A 13,027-nucleotide genomic window follows, 5' to 3' on the forward strand; every position below is an offset into this window, starting at 1 on the left:
AAAGTCTAAAGTATTTAGGTCTGATCATAGATACGGTTCAAGCAAGAGTATTCTTGCCACCTGTAAGGATCTGTGCCCTGAAGAGTCAGGTACGTCAGATAAGGGGCACCATACAACCCTCCATTTTGCTCTGTATGAGTCTTCTAGGGAGGATGGTATCCTCCTTCATGGCAGTGCCTTATGCCCCGTTCCATTCCAGACCTTTACAACAAGACATCTTGTTGGCCTGGATCAGAAGAGGAAAAGCCCTGGATTATACAATGTGCTTATCTCCTCAGGCACGCTTAAGCCTAAATTGGTGGATGCAGGATCAGAACCTGCGAAAGGGAAAATCCTTTCTCCCGGTAATTTGGAGAGTACTGACTACAGATGCCAGTCTCTCAGGCTGGGGAACAACCCTAGAAGGGAAATGGTCAGGGACAGAACAGATCCTGCCCATCAACTTCCTGGAATTACAGGCAGTACAACTGGCCCTACGGTCCTGGATGGTGGAGCTTCAGGACTGCCCTATCAGGGTTCAGTCGGACAATGCCACGGCAGTGGCCTACATAAACCACCATGGCGGTACCAGGAGTCGTTTAGCTCTAAAGGAGGTCAACCACATACTAGCCTGGGCAGAAGGCCATGTGCTGATTTTATATCGGCACCCCATATCGCGGGAGTAGAGAACTGGAAGGCAGATTATCTCAGCTGCCAGCAGATCTGCCCAGGGGAATGGTCTCTACACCCAGCGGTGTTGCAGGATATTTGCCAGCGTTGGAGATGGCCAGAGGTCGACCTGTTGGCATCCAGGTTCAACAAGCTGCAGCAATTTGTGTCCCGAACAAGGGATCCTTTGGCAGTCGGAGCCGATGCTCTGATAGTTCCATGGAGCCAGTACTCCCTGGTTTATGCTTTCCTTCCGTTCCCTCTCCTTCCACATTTATTGTACAGGATTCAGAAAGAGGAGGTCCCAGTCATTCTGTTGGCACCAGCCTGGCCCAAAAGGCCCTGGTTCCTAGAGATTGTTTGGCTGACAATAGATGGGCCATGGAAGCTTCCACGTCTCCCCAATCTACTGTCTCAAGGGCCTATATTCCACCCCAATTTACAGTCTAAATTTGACGGCATGGCTATTGAAGCCAGGGTGTGAAAGGAAAGTGGCATCTTGGGACCAGTAGTGTCTACCCTAGTGAATGCAAAAAAAAGCTGTCACTAGGAAAATTCATCCTCGGCTAGAAGGGTGTAGGAGTTGGCAGCTCTTTTGTGCAGAGAACCATACTTGATCCTTCACCACGACAGGGTCGTGTTACGACCTGTTCCATCCTTTTTGCCAAAGGTGGTGCCTTTCATTTAAATCGGGACATTATTTTGTCTCTTTCTCTCAGCCTCGCTTGGTGGAAGAGAGACGACTGCATTCACTGGATGTTGTCCGGGTAGTCAAGGTTTATTATTTCCCTAGATCTGCAGAGATCCGAGGATCAGACTCCTTTTTTTATTTTGCCAAAAGGACCCAAGAAGGGGCAGGCAGCTTCCAAGGCTTCCAATGCCAATTGGGTCTGTCAATTGATCATTCAGTTCTATGGTCTGAAACGTAAAGCTCCTCCCCTCCGAGAGCTCATTCTACCAGGGGTGCAGGAACCTCCCGGGCTTTTCACCATCAGGTATCTGTGGGTCAGATTTGTAAGGCTGCTACCTGGTCTTCAGTGCATACGTTCACAACATTTTATCATGTGGATGTTCAAGCAGCCGAGGACCTTGGCTTTCGGCCGTGGTGTACTGTGGGCTGCCATATAAGTTCTGATGGTTATTGTTTGGCAGGGTGTCTCCCTTCCCTTAAGGCTATTGCACTGGGATGTCCCAGCAGGTAATGAATATTAGCCTGACTCTGTGTCCCATGATGTATGAAAAAGAAAATAGGATTTTTTTTGTTGTTGTCATACTTGCCTGTAAAATTGTTTTCTTTGAGTACGTCATGGGACACAGAGATCCCTCCCCTCCTCCTTTTTTAGGATTTGGTGCTTGCTACAAAACCGAAGTACTTCCTGCGTGGGAGGGGTTATATAGGGGATCGCTTCCTGTCTAAAGACCTTTTGGTCTACCAGTGTCCATTCATCTGGAGATGAAGTATAACCCAGCAGGTAATAAATATTGGCCGGACTCTGTGTCCCATGATGTACTCAAAAGGATTTTACAGAAAAAAAATCCTATTTTTTTCAGATCCTCAGAGTTCTTTGCCATGAGGTGCCATGTTGGCCTTCCGGCGACCAGTAAGAGTGATTTAAAGAGGGATTCCACCAAAAAAAAAATATATTAAAAGCCAGCAGCTATAAATACTACAGCTGCTGACTTTTAATAAATGGACACTCACCTGTCCCGGGTTCCAGCGATGCCGAGGCCGATCGATCGCTCGGCCCTCGGCTGCTGCCACCACCATTCTAGGTGAGGGAATCAGGAAGTGAAACGAATCGGCTTCACTTCCCGGTTCCCTACTGCGCATGCGCGAGTTGCGCCGCGCAATAGGAAATCTCCGCACTGTCACTGGGACCCGTGTGTGTCCCAGCAGACAGCGCGGCAGGGCAGGAAATGGCGTAGACTCCCACGGGAGTCTATGCCCGGAAGTGGGTGTAAATACCTGTCTTTGACAGGTATCTCCACCCCCCTCCCCCCTGAAAGGTGTCAATTGTGACACCGGAGGGGGGGAGGGATCCGATCAGCGGAGGTTCCACTTTAGGGTGGAATCCCGCTTTAACACCAAATTTAACACACCTTCTCCCCTTTCACACCTGAGACCTTGTAACGCTAATGAGTCACATGACACCGTGGAGGGAAAATGTCTAATTGGGCCCAATTTGGACATTTTCACTTAGGGGTGTACTCACTTTTGCCAGCGGTTTAGACATTAATGGTTGTGTGTTGAGTTATTTTGAGGGGACAGCAAATTTACGCTGTTATACAAACTGTACACTCACTACTTTACATTGTAGCAAAGTGTCATTTCTTCAGTGTTGTCACATGAAAAGATAGAATAAAATATTTACAAAAATGTGAGGGGTGTACGTACTTTTGTGAGATACTGTAAATTGTATTTTCCTGAGTTTTGTGATTTAGTCCTTTTTTCTTTCCCTTGTAGCCAATGTTTTCCAGCATCACTTTGCAGCTGCCATCGATTCTTTCCAAGACGCCATAAAATGTCTCTCAGAGTTTGCGTGTAATGCTGCCTTTCCTGACACCAGCATGGAGGCCATCCGCCTCATCCGACACTGTGCAAAGTATGTCTCTGAAAAGCCTCAGGTAAGTGAAAAAAAATCCTGTGTGTTCCGTGTCCCCAAAAAGAGGGTCGGGATTAGAAATAAAAGCAAGAAATGTGCAAACTCTCAGTACTGTCTCTAAAGGGGTGTCTAAATCCGATTTCTTTCTTGCCCATTGAGCGACACAGAAGTCTTAAACCTTTGGCTTATGCTGCTGCCTACTAGTGCACTATATTGCCAAAAGTATTGGGACACCTACCTTTACACACACATGAAATGTAATGACATCTCAGTCTTAGTCCGTAGGGTTCAATATTGAGTTGGCCCATATACACCTGTCCTATAGACACTATATTGTCAAAAGTATTGGGATGCCTGCCTTTACACGCACATTAACCTAATGGAATCCCAGTCTTAGTCCGTAGGGTTCAATATGGAGTTGGCCCACCCTTTGCAGCTAGAACAGCTTCAACTCTTCTGGGAAGGCTGTCCACAAGGTTTAGGAGTGTGGGAATGTTTGACCATTCTTCCAGAAGCGCATTTGTGAGGTCAGGCACTGTGGACGAGAAGGCCTGGCTCGCAGTCTCCGCTTGAATTCATGCCAAAGGTTTTCTATCAGTTTGAGGTCAGGACTCTGTGCAGCCAGTCAGGTTCCTCCACCCCAAACTCGCTGATCCATGTCTTTATGGACCTTGATTTTGTGCACTGGTCCAAATCATTTGGTGGAGGGGGGATTATGGTGTGGGGGTTGTTTTTCAGGGGTTGGGCTTGGCCCCTTAGTTCTAGTAAAGGGAACTCTTAAGGCATCGGCATAAAAAGACATTTTGGACAGTTTCATGCTCCCAACTTTATGGGAACAGTTTGGGGATGGCCCCTTCCTGTTTCAACATGACTGCTCACAAAGCAAGGTCCGTAAAGACATGGATGAGTGAGTTTGGGGTGGAGGAACTTGACTGGCCTGCACAGGGTCCTGACCTCAACCTGATAGAACACCTTTGGCATGAATTAGAGCGGAAACTGCAAGCCAGATCTTCTCGTCCAACATCGGTGCCCGACCTCACAAATAGTCTTCTGGAAGAATGGTCAAACATTCCCATAGACGCACTCCTAAACCTTATCGACAGCCTTCCCAGAAGAGTTTAAGCTGTTATAGCTGCAAAGGGTGGGCCAACTCAATATGGAACCCTACGGACTAATTAGGTTAATGTGCGTGTAAAGTCAGGTGTCCCTATACTTTTGACAATATAGTGTATATAGGACACTGGCAAACAAACTGGGCCAGCCCAGAATATAACACTGTATTCCTGACAGCTGTAATTCTTCTTTTTTTTTTTTTTTTTCTCCAGACTCCTTGCCCCAGGTGGTCCATTATTGCTTTGTTGAGACTATGATCCATGTAAAATAGCCTCATTATTGATTTGTGTCTTAAACTGATATATTGCAAGTGGAGGAGTAAAGCCCAATCACTGTATTGCACAGATACAAGCAGGCAGCACATACATTACTGTGTCTCTGTAATTACAGAATGTGCATAAAGACAACTATAAACCAAACGCGCAATTTACGTGCGATGCAGGACACTTTATTTATGAAATAAAAAATTTAATTTTTGCCTTTTTTTTTGTTTGTTTGGCACAACCCTGTTTAGGGGACTGTGCTGGGGACTTGTTCACAAATGTTTTATGTCGGGGTGGTTGCAGTTCATCCTACACTAAATTTTCTGCTCCTATAGCGATCTGTCACTGTCCTATTACTGACCACATCACATTTGTCTGTTGCAGGCCATGAGGGAGTACACCAGCGATGACATGAATGTGGCCCCTGGGGACCGTGTCTGGGTCCGTGGCTGGTTTCCCATTTTATTTGAGCTTTCCTGCATCATCAACCGCTGTAAACTTGATGTTCGAACCAGGTAAAGTTCCAAGATAAAGAATGGATTCTGAGGGGAGGCGTCCCTCCTGGGAGCTTCCGTATAAACCTGCTGTGAGGGATTTCTTTTATTTTATTTTATTTTTTTTTTGCTCAATATGAAGTTGTTTCTGAAACTCGGTTAAAGGAAATGTTCACCTTTTTTATTAATACAATAAAAAAAAAAATCACTTTTTTTTGCAGGTAAAAATTTTCATTTTATATATCCCTTTTTTTTTTTTTGTTTTTTTTTTTGTTTTTTTACACTGGAGCCTGTAAAGCATTGCACCTGTTATCAGCAGGCCGCAAGTGCAATGCCAGGATCCTGCAGACTCCCAGTACACTGTCTGCCCATACCTCCGATATATTCAGGCAGTTACTGAATTGCAGGGAGAATCAATGGACTACAAGAGCGCTCACCAGCTCCCTCGCAGTTCAATAAGTACTACAAGCCATCGGCCACCATGGCCAACAGTACTTGTAGTTTATTCATTCACAGAACTCCTTGAATGACAAGGCCCTGTGGGTGGAGCCCCACACAGCCGTGCTGTTTTTAAATTGTGGTAGTGGGTGCGGGGAGAGGATCCCCTGGCTGCTGTCACAGGTGGGGGGGTGGGTTCAGGGAGAGAGAAGACAGGAGCTGGAACATGTTGCATGTTCAAATCTAAATACGGGTCGACATGTAACATGTTCACATGTTTCAAAGGTGAGCTTGGCCTTTAAATATCACTTTCTACGTCATGGCCGTATTTCACCTCTTAATTCAAAAAAATGTTTTTTTTATATTGACCCAAATTTTCCACATTAGCACCACTCAGAGTCGAGGCTAGACGAGATTTGGTATAGGTCTGATTCTCCTTTTATTTTTATCTGCAGAGGCCTGACAGTGATGTTTGAAATTATGAAGAGTTACGGTCATACCTTTGAGAATCACTGGTGGCATGACCTCTTCCGAATCGTCTTCCGAATATTTGACAATATGAAGCTCCCAGAGCAGCAGACTGAGGTGAGCGATGCCGGTCAGACTGGGTGGGTGATTCCTTCGTTACGTTCACATTACGTCTTGTATCAGTGTCCAAAAAGCTTCCATCACCTGCCTTCTCTATGTAGCTTGTTGGATGTCTTTTTTTTTTTTTTTTTCCTGTAAGCGGTAGCGCTGACAGATTGCATACAGTGAGAATGTCCTATGATAAACAGAACAGTGGTCCAATGGTGGCCCAGGAGACTTCCTATTACAGAGGCCGCCAAGTAAACAGGAGAGATTCTCACTGCATGTAATCTGACGGTGCTCGTCTTGCCCCCTCCCAGTCCCCTCCGAGGCAGCTAAAATTGAAGTATTGGCGTATAACGCGCCCACGCTGTTTGCACCCGATTTTCACGGTAAAGGGTGCGTGTTATACGCCAATAAATACCGTAAGTGTTACTTCACGGTAGCACAGACAACAATAGTGAATAACAACAAAAAGAAAAAAGTGTTTTATAACGTGATGGTATAAAGTCCATATATAAGGACACTCTGATATCTACCATCGCTGTGTCACAATTGGCCCTCTCCCAGGGGAAAGTAACTCGCCAGATCCTGATGCCCACCATTCTCATGAGTGGGCTAACACGCATATTGATCTATGACGACTCCTTTTGTAATAATCCACTCCGCTTTTCCGCCTTTCTTATGACATATGCTCTTGTCCCCAGGTATGTACAAAAGAAAGGAATAGTGTAATATTGTCACCACTATATAATTTATTTTAAAATCTTGCAACAAGCATTATACAAATCACAAAATGATGGCGTTCCTCCAACTGTCTCACCACCTCCATGCAGACTCCAATCGCTGTAAGGAGAAGCCACTCATTCTCAACAGCGTCAATACGTCTCTTCCGGTTGCCATGTAGTCACACCGCGATGCGTTTCGTCACTCGTCTCTTCTGTGCAGTAGTCTTCCATGCATAGTTCAAACAATGTTCCTCTTGTTGTTTTGAGCAAATCAACCCGCTAGGCATAGCTTCTGGCTTTGCCCAGCCTCAGGTGGTTTTCACTACTATTTCACTACCATTTCTCTGTCTCTGTTTCTCTTGTCCATGAGCACCATATAGGATACATTTCCAGCATTAGGCTTGTTCATAGGCCTGACACAGAAATGCTCTAAAAAGTATGGTGATCTGTAACAGTTGGGAAATCATTTCTTACTAAAAAAAAAACAATGAAATCAGATCATTTTGCTCACACACCATCTGCCTCGTTTAATAAACGGCTCCAATTATGTGCTGTAAACCATAGCAACCCATTAAAATTCATGAAGTGCTGGTCAAACATTGGTAAATTTGGGTTAGTTGCCCTTAATTTATTGCATACATACAGTACATGTGTGTACTTGGAGTGACCCTTTTTTTTATTTTTTATTTTTTTCTGGGTTCTCTTGCAGAAGTCCGAATGGATGATGACAACCTGTAACCACGCCCTTTATGCAATCTGCGATGTCTTCACACAGTTCTACGAAGATCTCAATGGGATTCTCCTTTCTGACATCTTTGCTCAGTTACACTGGTGTGTTAAGCAAGGTAAGTCTGCTTGGGTGTGTGAGGAGAGCTGTTATGTTAGAATAGAAATTGACATCCATTTATTTATTTTTTTATTTCTTCTAAAGAAAAGTGTTTTATAGGCAGATATATTGGTAATGCTGTAGTTTTAAAGTGATTCTAAAGCCTGAAGGTTTTTACCTTTTTAAAGTAATTTGTAAAGCCTCCATTTATATTTTTTTCCAATAAAAATAACCATGTTATTTATACTTGCCTGCTCTGTGCAGTGGATTTGCACAGAGCAGCCTGGATCCTCCGCCTGTTCTCTGGTCCCTCTTCCGTGCTCCTGGCCCCTCCCTCCTGTTGAATGCCCCCACATCATGCAGCTTGCTATGGGGGCACCCAAGCTGAGCTGCAGCTCCATGTGTTCATTCAGACAGAGTTGCGGTTTGGCCCCACCCCTCTTTCCTGATTGGTTAACGGCACCATTGGCAGGAGCCAATGGTGCCGCTGCTGTGTCTCGGTGCCGCTGCTGTGTCTCGGCCGTCAGGGATTCTCCCTCCTGATTGGCTGAGACTCGTGGACATTGCTGTTACAGAGATGGGGCTCATGTAAGTGTTTATCATTGGTTCCTGCTGCTGTCGATCACAGCCAGTGAAGAGGGGGTTGGGCCCAGAGGCGCTCTGTATCTTATGGACACACAGAGCTTGGGGGGTGGCGGGTGGCGGGGGGGGGGGGTGTCACTGTTCTGTTCAAAACCATTATACAGTTTAAAAAAAAAAAAAAAAAGTGGCTCTGTTTCTGAAACCCAACAGCCCACTTGTACCCACAACCTGCCTCCCTCCTATACTAACAATACGCTGTCCAAATGGTATTCAGTCCACCCGTATCTTTTTGGCCCTCATTTATATTAACATTATATGTTTTTATTTTTCCCCTTGGTTCACTCTTTTCATGCCAATACCTGGAATAGCCAATCGGAAGAGACCTCATCTGATTGTCAGCCCGATGTGGTTGGTGGCCTCTGGACAAGCAGGGGGGAGCTCTTATCTCGCATTGCTCTATCAGCGCTGGGTGACACCCGACTGCACCCAGAGTAGATCAGTGACCCATCCAGCACCTGTATCATTTGTCAGGTGACCTAATTCTGGATACTGAAAGCAATTGAAATGTTTGGTGGAGAAAAAAAAAAGTTGAGGGATTCTGAAAGTTTTCATAGAAGTAAAAGCTATAAGTAATTGTAATGTTGCTGATAAACAATAAATGTGAAAATTTAACAGGATTCTGTCCAAGACGTCAAATTGTGTTCTTTTATTCCAGACAATGAGCAGCTGGCTCGATCCGGCACCAACTGTCTGGAAAATCTTGTGATCCTGAACGGAAAGAAGTTCAGTCCTGAGGTTTGGGACCAAACATGTAACTGTATGCTGGACATCTTCAAGACCACCATCCCCAGTGTGTAAGTGTCAGCCATGCGGTTCTTTTTATATCCGGTTTGCCTAGGGTGGGGCTTTCAGAGACGGGTGGAAGAGCTCAAGCAAATGTGTTTTGGTTTTTTTCTGGCATGTTGAGAAACACAGGGAGTCCTTTAACATTTTGGGTTTTACTGATGATTATAGAAAGATTTCACACTGGTAAACAAAAATACTGTATGTTGGACCAAAATAATCCCTCCATCTACCAGTATGCCTCAGTTTTTTTTGCTAATGTGTTAGGAGAATGGCTAGCAAATAAAAATAATAAAATAAGTTGGTCTTTTTACATAGCGGTGCTGTTTCTTCAGCTCTGCTATGTAAAAGACCAACATTATAATTTAATAATGTTTTTTTTTTTTTGTTTTTTTTTTAACCCCATTCTTGCAACAATGAGATTGGTTGTTTTGCGCATGTTTAATTTATAGTGGTGTTAACTTACTATTTCATTTATTATTGGCGCACTCACAATAGCAGTAATTAACTTTTGAGACACAAATGTGTTGCGCGGCATTTTTTAATTTTTTTGTTTAGTGAAAAGTACTTAGCAAAAAATCTGACACTTCTCCTTTTACTGTTTCAGGCTCTTGGCATGGAGACCATCTGGGATGGAAGACGATTCTTCAGACAGGCGTTATGTGAGTGTTTGGTAGGATGTGATTTGCACGGTTTCTTCTATAAAGTTCCTGCTGCTCCCTGCTCAGGAATTTACCCCTCATGTTATTTCCTGATGTAGCAGTGGTGGGATTCCACCTTGATTTAGGTGGCACTCTGTAAGGGTACTTTCACACTGCCTAGCACCCGTCGGCGGTAAAGCGACGCTAGTTTTAGCGAAGCTTTACTGCTGTTATAGCAGTGCTTTTCAGTCACTAGCGGGACCGTTTAACCCCCGCTAGTGGCCGAAGAAAGGGTTAAAAGAGCCCATGTTGCAGAAGCGTTTTGCAGGTGCTTCAGCGGCGCTGCCCATTTTGGGAGCGGTGTATACGCTGCTCCCGCACTGCCCCAAAGATGCTGCTTGTAGGACTTTTTTTCTCGTCCTGCAAGCGCACCGCCCCAGTGTGAAAGCACTCAGGCTGTTACACTGGGGATGCATGAGAGGCGCTTTACAGGCGCTATTTTTAGCACCAAAAACACCTGAAAAGCGCCCCAGTGTGAAAGTAACCGAATGAAAATGAGATGAACATTTCTTGGTATAAGGTCCCATACCTGGAGGGCAAAGTCTGCCATTCCTGGCACACAACAAAGAAATTACATATGGATATGCCTTTTGTATATAGATGCCAGATGCTCTGTATATACAGACTTCATATGTGACAATGCAATAACATGACTAAATAATTGTAGCATTGGTCCAAGCCTTTGCTGCCTATTTAAATCAATCTGGTCTTCCTGGATCACACACCCACAATGCCTACAGGAATGCATTGTGGCCGTCCTTTCACCAACATTTGGTCTTGCTGACGACCCTATAGCAGTTTTACTGCTACAAGGCAGCAGCTGTGCACAGGATTGTGTTTGTGTGTGTTTTCATGTACTTTCGGTTAGGGGGTGCTAATGTGTGCCTCCGGGGTCTTGCTTCCTCTGTGATTATACATCTTCCCGCAGAGAGACAGAACAGTGATATGTAAACAAGCCATTCTAACAGGAGCGAAGGCATGGATCCTGTAGTAGGAGCCATGTCTTCCCCTAGTAAAAGCACCTCCTACACTAGTACTCCCTATGACCCCAAGAACACCATCTCTACAGTCAAACATGGAGGTTGAAACATTATGCTTTAGTGGTGTTTTTCTGCTAATGGGACGGGGCAACTTCACCGCATCAAAGGGACGATGGACGAGGCCATGTACTGTCAAATCTTGGGTGAGAACCTCCTTTCCTCAGCCAGGGCACTGACAATGGGTCATGAATAGATATTCCAGCATGACAGGGACTCAAACCACACAGCCAAGGCAACATAGAAGTGACTCAAGAAAAAAAAAGCACATTAAGGTCCTGGAGTGGCCTAGCCAGTCTCCAGACCTTAATCCCATAGAAAATTTGTGGTGGGAGCTGAAGGTTCTAGTTGCTGAACGTCAGCCTCAAAACCTGAATGACTTGGAGAGGATCTGCAAAGAGGAGTGGGACAAAATCCCTCCTGAGATGTGTGCAAACCTGATGGCCTACTACAAGAAACGTCTGACATTTGTGATTGCCAACAAGGGTTTATCCACCAATTCCTGTTTTGCGAAGGGATCAAATACTTATCACTCATTAAAATGCAAATCAATTTATAACTTTTTTTTTAAATGTGTTTTTCTGGATTTTTTTTGTTATTCTAGTAAAATAAACCTACCATTAAAATTATAGACTAAACATTTCTTTGTCAGTGGGCAAACGTACAAAAGCAGCAGGGGCTCAAATACTTTTTTCCCTCACTGTAAATTTTATTTGGGTACAGCACTGTACAACTGCGCAATTGTCAGTTAAAGTAACGCAGTGCCAGATCACAAAAATAGCCTGGTCATGAAGGGGGGTACATTTTCCAAGAGATCAAGTATTTTAGAAAGGGAGGGGTTCAGCCTGCCAGGTTTGTGTGTGAATTTTTCCATGACATGATGGTGCTTTATGTGTTGGTCATTTTTTCTGTTTTACAGCAGGACCTGGATATCGATCACCAGTCAATGAGCAGCATGGAGAGGAATCCATCGGAGAGGGCACAAAGCCAGGTTTCTGAGGAGAACTGGAAGGGGAAGAGCAGTGAAAGTGAGTCCATTGTTCTTGTCCCCTCACACAGGGTATCCCCGTTCACAAGCTGACCATCATTGTCTCTCCACACAGGGCTGGCTGATCAGAAGCTGTTTGCTGGACTCCTTATCAAATGTGTTGTGCAGCTGGAGTTGATCCAGACCATTGATAATATCGTCTTCTTCCCTGCTACCAGCAAGAAAGAGGACGCTGAACACTTGGCTGCAGCGCAGGTAAAGGATCATTGCTCCTGCAGAATGTAACATATGTATGTCTGCCTTTTTCATCAACGGGGGACGCCATGCTATGAGAAAGCATGACAGTATGCCTTGTCCCCGGCCTCACTCAGAAATGGGCATTGCATCTGGCTTCAGGTTAATAAATACTGCAGAATCCCTGGGAGGCCAAGAACCTCCATCCTACATGTGATCACTGTCAAAGTGCACATTACATGACTAAGAATGTCTCTGGTTCCCCATTGTAAGTGGGAACCGGTGCTGTCAGTGATCACTAGTGGATACAGACAGAATCGGATGGTAGCTGTCATGGGGGGACATTTACCAATCCATCAGTATAGGGTGTTGTAGAAGGAGATCCTAATCTTCAGCAGGGGTCTGCAACCTTTTCCAAATTGTCCATTTGCAAGCATTGGCCAACCAGTGTGTGTGAACAATAGCATGGCTTAGATCTCAGATCAGCCTCCATTCCTGTACCTTCATAACTCGGATGAGCCCCCATTCCTGTACCATCAGACCTGGGATGAGCCCCCATTCCTGTACCATCAGACCTGGGATGAGCCCCCATTCCTGTACCATCAGACCTGGGATGAGCCTCCATTCCTGTACCATCAGACCTGGGATGAGCCTCCATTCCTGTACCATCAGACCTGGGATGAGCCTCCATTCCTGTACCATCAGACCTGGGATGAGCCTCCATTCCTGTACCATCAGACCTGGGATGAGCCTCCATTCCTGTACCATCAGACCTGGGATGAGCCTCCATTCCTGTACCATCAGACCTGGGATGAGCCTCCATTCCTGTACCATCAGACCTGGGATGAGCCTCCATTCCTGTACCATCAGACCTGGGATGAGCCTCCATTCCTGTACCATCAGACCTGGGATGAGCCTCCATTCCTGTACCATCAGACCTGGGATGAGCCTCCATTCCTGTA

The 13,027-nt window shown here is 45.2% G+C and overlaps 1 protein-coding gene across 2 annotated transcripts in view; it reads left to right on the plus strand.

Moving 5' to 3' along the window:
- ARFGEF2 (ARF guanine nucleotide exchange factor 2) overlaps nucleotides 1–13,027 on the plus strand; it is a 69,526-nt gene that overhangs the window by 51,100 nt on the left and 5,399 nt on the right. The window contains exons 28-35 of one of the 2 annotated variants that reach the window (XM_077458793.1): nucleotides 3,113–3,273; nucleotides 5,012–5,142; nucleotides 6,015–6,144; nucleotides 7,564–7,699; nucleotides 8,978–9,116; nucleotides 9,713–9,767; nucleotides 11,763–11,871; nucleotides 11,947–12,086. In XM_077458793.1, the coding sequence (XP_077314919.1) occupies nucleotides 3,113–3,273; nucleotides 5,012–5,142; nucleotides 6,015–6,144; nucleotides 7,564–7,699; nucleotides 8,978–9,116; nucleotides 9,713–9,767; nucleotides 11,763–11,871; nucleotides 11,947–12,086 (1,001 nt within the window). The remainder of the gene's footprint in view (nucleotides 1–3,112; nucleotides 3,274–5,011; nucleotides 5,143–6,014; nucleotides 6,145–7,563; nucleotides 7,700–8,977; nucleotides 9,117–9,712; nucleotides 9,768–11,762; nucleotides 11,872–11,946; nucleotides 12,087–13,027) is intronic. The other variant, XM_077458794.1, reaches the window with a different exon arrangement.

Source organism: Lithobates pipiens, unplaced genomic scaffold (assembly GCF_037356315.1).
Source record: "Lithobates pipiens isolate NorthernLeopardFrog02 unplaced genomic scaffold, aLitPip1_a1.2 Scaffold_28, whole genome shotgun sequence".
In the NCBI taxonomy this organism is placed as follows: domain Eukaryota; kingdom Metazoa; phylum Chordata; class Amphibia; order Anura; family Ranidae; genus Lithobates; species Lithobates pipiens.